General features: G+C 42.2%; 1 protein-coding gene across 1 annotated transcript in view; it reads right to left on the reverse strand.

Moving 5' to 3' along the window:
* The window catches only part of agap3 (ArfGAP with GTPase domain, ankyrin repeat and PH domain 3), a 129,295-nt gene extending 128,138 nt beyond the window's left edge, over positions 1 to 1,157 (reverse strand). The window contains exon 1 of the mRNA XM_028472429.1: positions 499 to 1,157. Coding sequence (XP_028328230.1) covers positions 499 to 841 — 343 coding nt within the window. The 5' untranslated portion in view covers positions 842 to 1,157. The remainder of the gene's footprint in view (positions 1 to 498) is intronic.
* Positions 1,158 to 15,723: the final 14,566 nt, after the last annotated feature.

Below are 15,723 nucleotides of genomic sequence, written 5' to 3' on the forward strand. Positions count from 1 at the left end.
GTCCCTATCAGCTCATCTTATGTTATTATCAAACACTAACTAATCTAAGCGTAATGAGTTTCATTAGCAGAACATTTACTCAACATTTTCATATCTCTATATCAAAAACACAAACATGGATAAAGGCTGGATTTGGGTAAATCCATGAGATGTGATGCCAATTCGTGATGTGTAATATTGTAATCTGCTTTTCAATAAAAATTAAAGGAGGTATGTATAGGTTTACACGTCCTAAACATGTGTTATTTGTTTTTGTTTTAATTGTTTATTTCCTATTTTATTGGTTTACACAGGCTTGGAGCGTGATTTACACAATTTATTGACACATGTTTGATCAAATGAATGTGGAAAAATCAAATCATCACTTGAGTCTGACTGCAGTGTGTGTTGCAGCCACGCCTCCATTGTCACTATGTGTGTCTGTTTTCAGGGCCGTAGAAAAGGTGACCAGCTGCCCCCCTACTGCCCCCCTCCACTCTGGGATGAATGGACACTCACCTTCGATAGAGATCACATGCTCCCGGATCTGGTTCTGCAGGGACAGGTCGTCGATGCGTTCGATCAGGTCGTAGATGGCGTAGATGTTCGGATGGACGGACTCGAACCGGTGGATCTCGGCCCGGATCGCGGCCGAGTTGGACAAAACAAACTGGGATCCCGCGGGGCCGCCCGACTGAGAACCCTGGCCCGAGACGGTCCCCGAACCGGACGACCCGGATCCGAACTGGGACGGGATGGACTGGGGCACCGGGACGGGCGCTGGGACCGTGCCGGGCGTGGGCATGGCGGGCTGGGACTGCGGGGAGATGCCGGACCCGGAGACGCTGGACTGGTAGTTCATGTCTGCGGATCGGCGGGGTTCGGGACTCGGGACGGATTTACGGGAACAAAAGGGGTCCACGCGCACCGACAGACGGACGAACACGCGCTCAGAGCCCACGCAGCGGACTGTGGCTCATCCTGGGGCCGCGGCCCTACTCTGGGACTCCGCTGTACCGCCGCCGGGCAGCTGTATGCGCGGCTTCCTGCGTTGCTATGCGGGGAGAAGGACAATGAAACCCGGGTCCGCCGCCTGCTCCGCACCGCTGCTGCGCTCTGACGGAAAACTGCGCGACCACTGCGCCTCCCCCGCACGCTCTGACGTCACCCAACCACGCAATGTAAAAGGAGGAGGGGGCGACATTAGAAATAAACGTTACCTACCTGATGGTTACGTAACAAAACAACAGGGCTCTGCAGCCTGATCCGTCTGTGATTTATCACTGTTCCGCCTACAAAACACACCAACAACAATAAATCACTGCTCACAGCTTTGCAGCCACCTCATCACCACCTGTCTAACTGTGTAGACCGCCCTGACCTGTTAAAGCACTGATTTTGCTCTTCTGAAGGTGTGCTGTGGCATCTGGCGCATATCCTTTCAGTTAGAGCCAGCCCTAAGCAATTTGGTGCCCTAGGCAAGATTTTAGGTGGCGCTCCTTTTCTTTACAGTAAATTCCACTGCCAACTTATATATCCTCACTCAATAACCAGAACATCTTTGTCTCTGAACATTTCTTTTATTTTTAGAAAACAAGACCCTAATCAAAATAAATAAAAAATAATAATAACACCTAAAATAATAAATACAAAAAACTTGATCATATTTCGATATATTGATAGAATGAAAATAGTTATGTATAGCCTACAAAATGAATGACACTGCACAAATGAAGATATAATGAAACACAACAAATTAAAATAATTGCATGAAATAACTATTATATAATGTATCTTAAACAGAGACAACGATTCTAGGATCATGTCAATAAACTTGCACATTCCGGCTCTGCTTTATGTCCTCGAAGTTGTGTACTGTAAATCAGGGATTCCTTTTTCCTTGGGGCTCCCCTACATGTGTTACATCCATGCCAAGCCGCACCCTATGACTTTGTAACTAATGGTGTCTGCCGGAGCACACGTATAAATTAGTGGTTGTTCATATCGTTTGTGGTTGCGTCAGTCTGTCTTTGTTTCAGCCAAAAAAGTTGCATCACTATAATGAAATGTATATTGTATTGTAGTTGTATTGTCACTTTTATTCTGGTTATGCAGAGTTACCGTAGAATGATTTGGAGAACCCACTATCAGTAACCGGAAGAATTACAATTCCTTACTTCCATTACAGACAAAATTATGCATCCAAGTCCAACATTACACATGTTCTTGAGGTGTTACAGTCCTGAGCCCTGCACAAAGCTGGATGAACATATATGGTATATCTTTCTATTAGCTGGACCTAACCCGACATTTACGTTCCAGATCAGCTGTACTACGAAGCTGGTTATCAGTACGTTACTTGAAACGCAGGGGAATAATGACCAGTCTGAGCATTATTACAAGAGAGTGCAATGGGTTTGTGTGTTTTTTGTGCATTTTTTTGTCATATTTTTTGTTACATTTGTGTATTTGTGTGGTCATCTTGTGTGTTTTTCTTGTTCTTGTGTATTTCCGTTTTCCTTTCATGTTTTTTTTCTGTTATTATCTCCGCCAAGAGCGAAGCGCAGAAGAGAAGCGTAGAGCTGTTTGTCTGTCCGTCATTCTCTCTGTCTGTAAGATGAACGGATTTGGATGAAATTTGCAGGAAAATTGATAAATTGGATAAGGAACAGGTGATGTTCTGGCTACCAAAATTATATAGATAGATATACTGTATATATATATATATATATATATATATATATATATATCCCATTCATTTCACCATCCACACTGTGGAACTTCTGTTAAACATGGTTTTTAGAACACTGAAGATGTCATCATTGTTCCATTTAGAACAGTGATGTCATCAGTGTTCCAATTAGAATGTTCTAACTGGTAATGTCATTAACAGTGATGATGTAAGAATGCTATGCTATGCTATGCTATGCTATGCTATGCTATGCTATGCTATGCTATGCTATGCTATGCTATGCTATTGGAGTGCGACGCTGTCCTTCCATCTGTCAGTTAACAAAATAACTTGAAAAGTTATGAACAGATTTTGATAAAAGTTTCAGGAACATTGATAAATGGGACAAGGAACAGGTGATTACATTTTGGTGATGTTCTGGCTACCAAAAAAAAAAATAAAAAAAAAAAAATATATATATATATATATTCCACATAATTTCCCATCCACACAGTGGAACTTGTGATGATGTCATTGGTTCTGTCAGAGTCAATAGCTCAACAGGTAGTCATAGTAACACAGCTCAATGTTGACAGGCAGTCATGGTAATCCTGAGTTTACCATGTTACCGTGATTGGAGCGTGTTGGCTGAGCTTGAGCTGCTTAGCGGAGGTCTGCGCTCTCCGAGTGCTTTTCTAGTTTTGAGTCTGTTTTTGAGGTCACTTATTTTGGTGACCGCACAGACTCAGAATTAGGACATGTTGCCCAAGTCTGGTTCTTGATGGAAACACTCATATGATTACATTTTTTCAACAGTCTGTGTCAGTAGATCTCAAATGGTCCAAGTTCAGGACCTACTAAGACTCCCTAAACAAATCTGGGAAAGTTTTTTTTTTTTGTTTTGTTTTTTCAATTTTTGTCATGAAACAGTGGTTCAATTTAAATCTGTGATAATAGTTTTTAGCACCTTCAAAAAAAGTTTTAGATTTGGTCACATTATTATTTCATTTTAACAAATACAAATACATTCATGAAATTAGTGTTTTTATATCTTGGTGGTAATCTTCCATATCTACTTGTTAATAGTGCTATAATGATAAATACAGTGCAGATATTGATCTAACAAGAGCTTGAATAATCCAGACAGCATGTTTAATGTCAATGTTTTTTTAATTCTAAAGGGAGAGTCACCATACAACAAGTCAACTTACTTGTCTCTTCTGTCCTGGTTTCTGACTCCAAACATCTATTTCAGTGCAGTGTTTGGAAAAATCCTCATAGCTGTTATAGTGATATTTTATCTGGAATTATCATTTACAGAATACTCTGCCTGCATGGTATTCAACCTAGGGTTTGTTAGGGTTTTTCCCAGTATCTGACAATCAGGGGAGAGAAGTGACATTAAACTATGAGGCCTTTTGATTTAGTCAGTGTATGAAGAAGGTTTTTCTTGTCGTTTCTGTTCAGACTTCTAGCAGATTTTCTTCTTCATGGCTTCTCAACCCACTGCCAATGGGAGTGTCCAGTCCAGCTGAGGAAAAGCAGAGTCTATCTTGGCAGCTCTTGGTCCCGAGCACATTACTTTGTATGGAAAGTTAGGCTAGGATTTGCACATATCTTCTCAATTTGCTCTCTGTCCACTCTCATTTCCATGTTCTGTGCAGCTCGGCATCTGACAAATGCAGCTGTGCTTTATACTGCTGTGTTGTCATTAATCAAACAACTCTAAGATTTGGCTCTTTGAAGTGGACGGCGGGAGCTAAGAGCCAATTTGTTAAAACATTATTATAATAAAAGCAGCACGTGAATGGTCAATATAGTAGAGGGGAGGGGCTATGGTGAACATTGAATTTTCAAACATCTTCATCATTTCATTGTACAATAAGGTCTGTCCGTTCCCTGGTACCTTGGTCCGCATTGCCGGCAGTAAGTCGAACTGGTTTCCAGTGAGGGTTGGACTCCTCCAGGGCTGGCTTTTGTCGCCGATTCTGTTCACAACTTTTATGGAAAGAATTTCTAGACGCAGCCAGGGCATGGAAGGGGGTCCTTTGGGTGCCTCAGGATTGCATCACAGCTTTTTGAAGATGATTTGGTCCTGTTGGCTCCATCAAGCCGCGACCTTCAACTCTCACTGGATCGGTTTGTGGCCGAGTGTGAAGCAGCCGGGATGAAAATCAGCACCTCTAAATCCGAGTCCACGATTCTTGGCCGGAAAAAGGTGGAGTGCTTTCTCCGGGTTGGGGATGAGATCCTGCTCCAAGTGGAGGAGTTCAAGTACCTCAGGGTCTTGTTCATGAGTGAGGAAAGGATGGAGTGAGAGATTGACAGTCGGATTGGTGCAGTGTCTGCGGTGATGAGGAGTCTGCACCAGTCCGTTGAGGTGAAAAGGGAGCTTAGCCGAAAGGCGAAGCTCTCAATTTACCGGGCAGTTTATGTTCCTACCCTCACATATGGTCATGAGCTTTGGGTCATGGCCGAAAGAACAAGATGGCGGGTACAAGCGGCAGAAATTAATTTCCTCCGTAGAGTGGCTGGGCTCTCCCTTAGAGATAGGGTGAGAAGCTCAGTCATCCGGGAGGGGCTCAGAGTAGAGCCGCTGCTCCTCTGCATTGAGAAAAGCCAGATGAGGTGGTTTGGGTACCTAATTAGGATGCCCCCTGGATGCCTCCCTTGTGAGGCGTTCAGGGCACCTCCCTCCGGAAGGACACCTCGAGGAAGACCCAGGACACGCTGGAGAAACTATGTCTCTCAGCTGGCCTGGGAACGCCTCGGAATCCCCCCGGAGGAGCTGGAAGAAGTGGCCGGGGTAAGGAAAGTCTGAGCCTTCCTGCTAAGGATGCTGCCCCCGCGACCCGGCAACGGATAAGCGGGAGAAAATTGATCGATGGATGACACATTTAAACATGGTCCTTAGTTTGGATCACTGCATGTTTTAAAGAATGGTTGGTGAGTTCTAAAGTCATAACCTTTAAAAACCACTGCTTTAAAAAAGCCTCCACTTGATTCCACACTTGAGTAAATCACTGACTCCGAAGCCCTAAATAGGTTGTTAGAATCACATTACGTGTTTATAATTACTGAACATAAAATCACTAATTGTCTGAAGGGTCTCAAAGACAGTAATTACAGGGTACTCAGTCAAAGTCATATTCCTTCAGATGTATTTGTGTACTCTTACACTTTTTTTTTTTGTCACCGTGTTTCCTCTTGACTCCCTTTGTTCAGATTTTTTTGTTACCTGTATTTACTGCCTTTGATGTTCCCCTACTGCTCTTCTGGTTTGTTGGACAGATGATCCAACATCATATAAACTGAAGTTTAAACCTATTCGTACAGAAACATCTCTGATATGTCCTTTCTTCGTACAGACTATATGGTTGGGCCCATGCTTACTTCCTGGTGTTTAAGGGCCTTTGGATCTTGCTGGCTGGGTTGCTCATCCTCTGTCATCAATTGCTTTATGGAGATTGCACACAAGTTCACTACAAACCAGCACAGAAGGCACACAGGCTAAAAGTTGAATGACAATTGTTTTCGTACATGATGGCCTAAAGCAGTGGTTCTTAACCTTATTAGAGATATTGAACCTTGCAAGCTTCAGCAGTGCATTCACAGAACCCTTCATAATAGGATAATAAAACCTGTGCAAACACACATTGCAGGGCATCTTCTAATCCAATGGCTCCCAACCAGGGCTACGTGTACCCTTAGGGGTACTTGAACACATCTCAAGGGGTACACAGAATCAATTGTCATTTGAATTTCTAAAATTATAGGACAAATTCTTACATGCACACAGACATTTTCGTCGTCCATCAATTGTATTGTTTGTTTGTTTTCAGGCCTTGTCGTCCTAGTTAAACCTTTTTAGTAGTCCTAGTTTAGTATTTCAGTTTCTTGTTCTTGTTTCATGTTTTGTAAACTCTTGTGCCTTTGTATTCCTAGTGTGTGTTTGGAAACATGGTTGCTGTTTTATTGTCGTGCCGTGTCTCTGCTCCTGCTCCCATCCTGACATTTCTTCCTCTTTCCAGTTTCCTGAGGCCTGCTCTTTTATTTTGTATGTTGGGCTCTTTAGGTTTTTGGTTAATAAGTCATGGACTCTCATTTTGAACGTTATGCCTACCCGCTGCCTCCATCTTTCTCAGCATCTGGGTCCTCCACCTCCACCAGACCCACTTGTGACAAAAATACGTTAAAAAGGGATTTTTGAAATCCAAAACATCAGAAATATATGAGAAAAAGGCTTAAATCTGTAATTAATGTTAGACCAGATGCAGGAAAGTGTTCAGACAAGCCTGCAGTGCTGACACAAACAAACGATGCATAACATGAATTAAGGGGTACTTGCGTTAAGACAGAAAGGATAAGGAGTACAACTTGCTGCTGCCTCCGAGCCTTTATTCTGAAGGCCACCTTTCTCCCTGGGTAATCTGTGCCATCTTTACTCCTGCTACTTGCTCAGCCGTGTCTCATTTGGTAATCAATTCTCCCTGTACTTAAGCACTCCCTCTGCCACCACTCAGTTACCAGATTGCTGTTACCTTGACAAGCTATCCAGCGTTCTTTTTTGTGTCTGGACTACTCACCTATGAACCTTGCTATGCTGGTCTCTACTTTATGGATGATGTTGTGCTGTTGCCTCCACTAACCGGCTACATGCGTATCAGAACCGTGGCTTGGATTAAATGTTTAAATCATATTCCTGCATGAGTCTGCTATTGGGTTCAATGCTCTGACTTCCACCTCACACCCAATCTCTTTCGGTTGTTTGCCTCTGATGAATATGCCATGTGGGCGGAACAGCTGTGGAGTGCAAAATATTGGGAGCAGAAAATGCAAATACATTAATGTATATGTGCGATTGAATTTACACACAAACACTGCAAGTTTTTACAGTTTGTGTTCAAGAATGATCATTCCAAGCACCTTTGGAAGAAACTAAAACCAGACCTTCTCGTCCACGTCATCAGCACTGTGGGCACGTGAGCAATGTCCTTAACCCCAGGGTCACTGCTACACCGTGGCTGCTCACAGCTCCTCAGAGATAATTTCAGTGTTGTGGGACAATAAAGTGATAGTTTTCAGAATGTATTCTGGGTATTGTTTATCTTAAGTTACATGTGCAGAAATCTCAGGTTGTGTGGACTTAGATTTATTTTAAATGACATTTCTTTTCATTCTTTTGTCTTCCCTGTTTTACCTTTTCTGTTTCTCCTTTTTTCTTTACTGTTTTATTGAGATTTTTCACATTGGATTGAACAAAAATGAGGACCTATGTCATCCACACGGATGGGGAGATAATATTTCCCAGCATCACACTCCTATTGTGCATAGCTCGATGTGTTTCAGGTAAGACAATGATAAATCTCTCTAACATTGATAGGTATTGACCTAAGAAGGCACAGGAACTGCAGTGACTCACTGTGACTGTGTGTGTTGGGGTCACATGAGATGCTTCATCCAGTTTTTCAGTCTAGCGTGAAACATCAATGATGTCTGCACTAACAGCCCTGTTGTATGATGAGTTCTATTTCCTCCTGTGGTTGGTTGTCCCTTGTACAGCAGTGTACAAAACCAGTGACGCACAAAAGCAGCCACAGCACACTCTGAGTTTCGAAATGTCTCCTGAGTGAAATACATTTGCAGGCCTGTCACAGCTTGAGCAGCAGTAAGTGATCAGAGGGATGCTGAGGGTTGTTCTCTCAGCATCAGGCAACAGTGCCCCCTGTATGTAAGTATGAAGTACATCAGAGATGGCCAACTATTATCTCAGTGGGGCCCATAAAATGTGGTAATATCTGATCCCAGGCCAACATTATGATTAATGTCAGCATTTAGAATAATGACCAATCTGACCATTACAGCAAAGAATGAAGGGTCATGTTGTGTATTTGTGTTGTCATTTTATATGTTCTGTTCTCATTTTGTGTATTTTTTATTAATTTTGAATGTTTTTGTGTTTGTGTGTTGTGTTTGTGGGACTGCTCAAAAATAGGCAGAGGGCCTCACGTGGTCCCCACACCGCCAGTTGCCCTGATCTGCACTACATAAACAGCTGCCCAAGGTAAAGACTCTGCCATTGTCTGCAGTCACTTCCGTTAATACAGCTGTGTGTTGAGGACTGGCCAAACACAACTGCACGCACACAAAATGATCAATGATGTATATATACAGCACATGCACCTGTAGTGTTGAGCATTGCTGGGTGCTCTTTAGCAGCCTGGTGGTGATTGTTAACGCTCCTATTGACCTACTGAAGCCTGGCTTTTACAAATAAAGTAATAATATGCCGCAAAGACAAATAACTATGCAAGTGCAAGTTATGGAATCATATTCTACATTAAAGGAGAGATTTTTATTCACACAGTAATCTTTTTGTAGGGAAATACAATTATTTTTAAGGGGAATGTGCAGTGAGGATTGCTTAAGTGCATTGATCCTTTACATTCAGCACACATCCAAACAGCAGCAGCACTCACTTTGGCTTCTAACATACTGGGGTATTTCATCAAACCCAGCTCAGGTTTATTTCCAGGTTAACCTGAGAGCCTGGCTCAGTTAAACCAGATCTAACTGAAATGGCCATTTCATCAAGGAGAAAACACTTTAGATCATACGCGATTCAGTTGTTCATTTGTTGGGGTCAGGGTAATGTGTTAAAGCAGGGGTGTCAAACTCATTTTAGTACAGGGGGGACGGAACAGGGAAGAGGGAGTCAGGGTAGGAAAATTAAAGGGGTGGGGAAGAGTCAACTGTTCTAAGGTGAAAATGAAATGTGATGTTATAGTTGTGTATATTGTGCTCGTTGTGTTGTGTAATAAGTTCAGCCAGTCTGGTGACAAGTGTGGAAATTGAAGTGGGTGACACAGCACCCAGCTAAAGCACAATGGTGGCGGCTGAGGACAGAGGGAAGGAGTGAGTGGTGATACCTAAAACTGGTATTTAGTATTTAAAACTGGTGCAGCCAGGCCGGCAGAAACAAAGGTAGCCAAGGAGCACCCGACCGCACCCACACACACATATGAGAAAGCCCCAAGGAGCCGAGGACCCAGCACACCCCGCCACCGACTCTAACCCCCAAGGCACCCCATAGTCAGCCAATAGAGTGCCACCAAATAACAGAGACACTGGTTTAACAAGGTACCAATCATCAGTCCATGTTGCATGCACAGTACATTGTGTATGTATGACGTATACAATAAACAGGTGGTTCATCCCAACCGTACATCAGCAGCACAAGCCTGAACGTGTTGTTTTCTGTCTTTCCATTCACACTCTTCACTCATTTTTCATTCTAATAATTTATGCAAGGATTCCACTTACCACACATTTATGTTGATGAATATTTACTTGGTATTTATTACATATTTAACTTTTTCTTTTTATCTATTTGCTGCTGTAATAAGTGAATTTATATATAATAATAAATCAATCAATCCATTAAAACTATGCAGACAGGCAAAGTGATGTTATGGCTATGATGTTTGTCCATGTTGGTAAATGAAGTAAAGTAACAAGTATTGAAGTTACTTTTCAAATGCAGTAACTAGTAATCACACTACAATTTTCAGAAGTACCTACCCCAACACTGCTAATATTGGGAAGTTGGATCACCTGGAGAGAATGCACACAGATGGTTTGCTGGGCTCAGGTGGTAGAGGGGACTTCTTCTGATTGACACGATCAAAGACACCTTGAAGATACTTTGCTAGTAATTAAAGCACAATACAAACCATTTCCCCTCTTACCAATTATTTTTAATATGTCTCCATTAGATGGGATTGTAGACCCCTTAAGGGTTTTCTCTACTTTCTTCGTGGTTCTTTTATTGAACAGCTCTGAGGATGGATGACAAGATTTGTTTTTCTTCTATGTGGTTTATTCTAGTTATAGTCACAAGTAAAGTTCCTGTAAACAGCTCCCACGCAGGTGAGTATCAGAAGCAGGAGTGTGTATCTCTATCTAAATCTATTAAAATGTAAAAAAGCAAGAACAGTTCTCTCCTGGGCTAGGCCCTCCCCGTACAATGCAGTCTGGTACAAACATGATTTTGCCATATATCACCAGGCAGACCAACTCTGCTCCGTAACCTTGAGGTCATGTGCACACTGTGTAGGTGTTCAAACCACAGCAACAAAATGTCAGAGCCTACAAGAGACAGACATTGAAAAATACAGAAATAAAAGAATTATCTTTCACCCTTGACATGACGTTGACTAAACTAACAGAGACAATATTGCACACTTTAAAAAAAAGGGCCAAAACTATCAAGATAATTGACATTACACTAAAGTGCATTGAATGCTGGCAAAGTGAGAGAGGCATTTAGAAAGAATTAGAAACAACTGTATTTGCCAGGTGACTGCATGACATTATTTACATCATGGGAGTGCGACCTTTGGCCACCATGAATGCTACTGTTGCTATAGACCCTTGCGACTGACGTTTTACCCAGCGCCATTTTGGAAGATGGCGGCCCTATACGGATGCACCTGCATGGGTGTGTTTACTTGTTATTTTTTGACTTATTGAAAGCAGCCCATGTGCTAAACGATTGTCGTCTCCGTTTGGCCTCAATATGTTGGAGGCCACGGATTATGTGTACACTCTACCAGAAGCTGAGAGAAGTTGGTACAAGGAAAAACTGGGTCTGATCGGCGGGAATGCAGCGGGAACCCCATATGTATATAGTTTTTCCTGCAGTCAGTGCCTTCTCCTCGCCCTCTGCTCTCTTTTCTGTTTCAGGTGTCTTGATGCTGAAGCTGGCGGTTCCTGATTGATGGTTCACAGCGCAACTAGTCTGGAACACTCGGATGGGCTGATCAATGGTTCGCGGCTCAACTAGTCTGGAACACCCGGATGGACTGATCAATGGTTCGCGGTTCAACTAGTCTGGAACACTCGGATGGACTGATCAATGGTACATGGCTCAACTAGTCTGGAACACTTGGATGGGCTGATCAATGGTTCGCGGCTCAACTAGTCTGGGACACCCGGATGGACTGATAAATGGTTCGAGGCTCAACTAGTCTGGGACACCCGGATGGACTGATAAATGGTTCGCAACTCAACTAGTCTGGGACACCCGGATGGACTGATCAATGGTTCGCAACTCAACTAGTCTGGGACACCCGGATGGACTATCCTTCTATCCTATTCTGTTTGCCCCTCTGTTCACTTACTTCACTTAGTCAGAGAGGATGGCTGCCACCTCTGAACCTGGTTCCGCTGGAGATTTCTTCCCATAAAAAGAGGGAGTTTTTTCTTCCCACTGTCGCTAAATGCTCACTCATGTGGATCTTGTTGGGTTCTTTCTTTTTTACTATGGACTTTATTTTTTGTTCAGCACGTTGAGATGACTTTGTTGTATTTTGCGCTATATAAATAAAGTTGAATTGAGTTGAATTGAATGACTCCTACAACGTTCCTGTTGACAAATGAAATGAAGATGTCTCTTATTTCCCAGGAGTGACTTATCCAGACATTGTGAACTACCTCGTCTTTACGTCTAGCTCATACACAATGGACCACATGAAAAGTTACAAGGGACTGGAAGCTTACAACCAGTTTGTTTGTGACTGGATTTGTGAAGCAGCTGCTTTTATTCATAATGGACTCCATGTGGTTAAATCCGGGGTAAGTCGGCTACATTTTCATAATTCATCTGTAATATGAGTGTGCAATGCTGGTTTTTCAGAATCTGAGTTATTTCATTGATGACCTAAATTTGTGTGAAAAAAAGATCTGCACATTTGAATCAACGCAAATAAAACAATTAAATTTCCCAAGCTTTCGGTAAAAGGATCTTCATCAGGGTAACAAACAACATGGCTACAATGAACAGGTTGTTAGAACACCCAAACACAGCGCAAAAGTTTACCATCGCTGTGGGCACTCTGCGTTGCTATATACAGTCCATGGTTGCAAAACGTTTCCTGCGGTGGCTTGTTCTTCCATCATGGCTGACGGCCGTACATCACGTGACCTGTGAGGTCATGTGGCATGGGCCTATACTGGCTGCTGCAATGGCAAAACGTGGTGAAAATATGGTTCGCCCACAGCAAGACCAAAAGCCTGAGCTGTAGTCCATCCCTGTTTGCAGCTCTACTTTTTCTCCTTAAATCTCAGTCATTTTCTGCTGAAGTTATCATTAACGGGTCGGGTTCCTCCATGTCATTCTCACGAGGAAAATGATTGGTTTGTCCCACCATTTCCTTCTGGGGATCAATCAATTTCTCTCTGAGACTTCAAACCTCAAAATCTTTTTTTTATTACATTTCCACCATCTGAGCAACAAGGGAATCATTTTGTTGATTTAAAACCTCTTTATCTTCTTGTATCTGCTGAGTCATTATTACTTTCTTGTGGAGCTAAACCTACTTCTGTAATTTGCTTTATGGAGGCGTCTTCTGATTTCTTTTTCTCTTCTAGTTCAAACACTCCTGCTGTAAATGTTCCTACTGTTGTTTATACTCAATTCAACTTTATTTATATAGCACAAATTACAACACTCACTTTCCCTTTTGCCCGAAGTTTTGCCATTTCCTCAAGTCAGCAGTGTAGGATGAATCTCACTGCAATGCGTCGGCTTTCCACTAGAGGTCGCAGTAAACTATGCGGTCGAATCCAATGCTGTAGGTGTTATGGTAAGCTGAAAATGGAATAAAAAATAAGGACGCATGAAAATCGACACACACAACCTCATTAAATTGTCCATATCTCAAAAAGTAACAATCCGATCAAACTAAAAATGTATAGTGTGCCTATTGAATTGTTAAGGAACAATTGGTAAAAATCTTAGAATTACTTGAGGCCAAACTGCGTGGAATATCTTGAAAATTTGTTGAAATGACATGGAAGGGCCCAGTATTAGTATGATCAAGCCTATAAGATAAAAATATATTATCTTACATATGCAGATAATAATAATAATAATAATAATAATAATACAATTATTATAAATTGTATAAATACATAATTGTTAACATTAAACTGATAATTTTAATTGTTTTTCAATAGTGTTGTTATATATAATATACATACATCTATCAATAAAGCAAGGAACCTCTGTCTGTCTGTGTCTTAAATATCTCTGCGAATCAGGCTCAGATTGACTGATTTTCAACATGGCTGCTGCTTGGTTCAATGTCAGATTTGTTTGGACTGCAATGATACTGTTCATAATTTTTTTTAAATAAAATTGTCTTAAATGCAGCTTTGCAGAACAGCTCAATGTTGACAGGTAGTTAAATCCAAATCAGGATAAGTTAGAACAGCTCAATATTGTCAGCTAGTCATGGTAACTCGGGATGTGTAATTCCGAAATAAATTTGCATTAGTAATTGAGTGTTTACAAGGTCAGTTTAAAGAGGATTTAACTTTTATTCTGCCTGCTGGACCCCCTGCAGTTTGCCTATCGGGCAAACAAGTCTGTCGAGGATGCAGTCAACATGGGACTGAACTACATCCTGCATCACCTCGACTCCCCAGGGACCTACGCTAGGATCCTGTTTGTGGATTTCAGCTCTGCGTTCACCACCATCATCCCGGACATCCTTCACCAGAAACTCACCCAGCTCACAGTGCCGGCCTCCACCTGTCAGTGGATCACCAACTTCCTGTCTGACAGGAAGCAGCAAGTAAGGCTGGGAGGCATCACATCCAGCACCCGGTCACTCAGCACTGGCGCCCCTCAGGGGTGTGTTCTCTCCCCACTTCTATTCTCCCTCTACACCAATGACTGCACCTCATGGGACCCCTCTGTGAAACTCCTGAAGTTTGCAGACGACACCACCATCATCGGTCTCATCAGGGATGGGGACGAGTCTGCCTTCAGATGGGAGGTGGAACAGCTGGCTCTCTGGTGCAGTCAGAACCATCTGGAACTGAACCCGCTCAAGACTGTGGAGATGACAGTGGACTTCAGGAGAAATCCCCCCCACTCTCCCCCCTTACCATTCTGAATAGCAAAGTGGCTACCGTGGACTCCTTCAGGTTCCTGGGATCCACAATCTCACAGGACCTGAAGTGGACCTCCCACATAGACACAACCAGGAAAAAGGCACAGCAGAGGACGTACTTCCTGCTTCAGCTGAGGAAGTTCAACCTGCCTCAGGAGCTGCTGACCATGTTCTACACCTCCATCATTCAGTCTGTTCTGTGCACCTCCATCACTGTCTGGCTTGGATCTACAACCAAACTAGACAGACACAGACTACAAAGGATAGTCAGGACTGCAGAAAAGATCATTGGTGTCGATCTGCCCTCCATCCAAGACTTATACCTGTCCAGGGTCAGGAAACGGGCAGGTAGCATCACTGCAGACCCCTCACACCCTGCACACAATTTGTGTAAACTCCTGCCCTCCGGCAGACGCTACAGATCACTGTACACAAAAACTACCCGCCATAAAAACAGTTTCTTCCCCAGGCTGTCACTCTGATCAACTCTAAACAGTCATAGAGTGTCAGACCTGTTTCTGTTACTGTGAAATAACCCTGGAACTAAACATAACAACCCTGGATCAACCTGTCACTGTGAATGTTCATGGACATAATATTTTCATTTAAATGTTCACCTGCACTACTCATCAATGCACTACTGCACTATTATCTTATTATTATTATTGTATTTTTTATTTTATTTCGTTATTATTGTTATTATTATTATTATCATTACTATTATTATCTTGTTATTTTATTTAGTTTGCACATATTAGTCTAACTACTCTTATACTTATATATTTATGTTTATACTTATTTTTTTTATTTTTTTTTTTATTTATTCTAGTTGATTGTTATTATTTAATGTTACACTATCTGAGAGAGCATAGGTCACAAAGACAAAATCCTCGTGTGTATTCATACACTCTTGGTCAATAAAGTTGATTCTGATTCTGAATTAAAGAGGAATTAAAGCTCCCATCTAAACCATCCATGAAAAGTAGCCTTTTCATGGATTTTCACGTTTCTATAGCAACACAGACTTCCTTCGGGCACTGCACTAGTAATACATCAATAAAATAACACAAGTCGTATAGAAACCTTGAAAAGATGACATCACCCAAACTGACC

The sequence above is a fragment of the Gouania willdenowi genome, chromosome 17 (assembly GCF_900634775.1).
Source record: "Gouania willdenowi chromosome 17, fGouWil2.1, whole genome shotgun sequence".
In the NCBI taxonomy this organism is placed as follows: Eukaryota; Metazoa; Chordata; class Actinopteri; order Blenniiformes; family Gobiesocidae; genus Gouania; species Gouania willdenowi.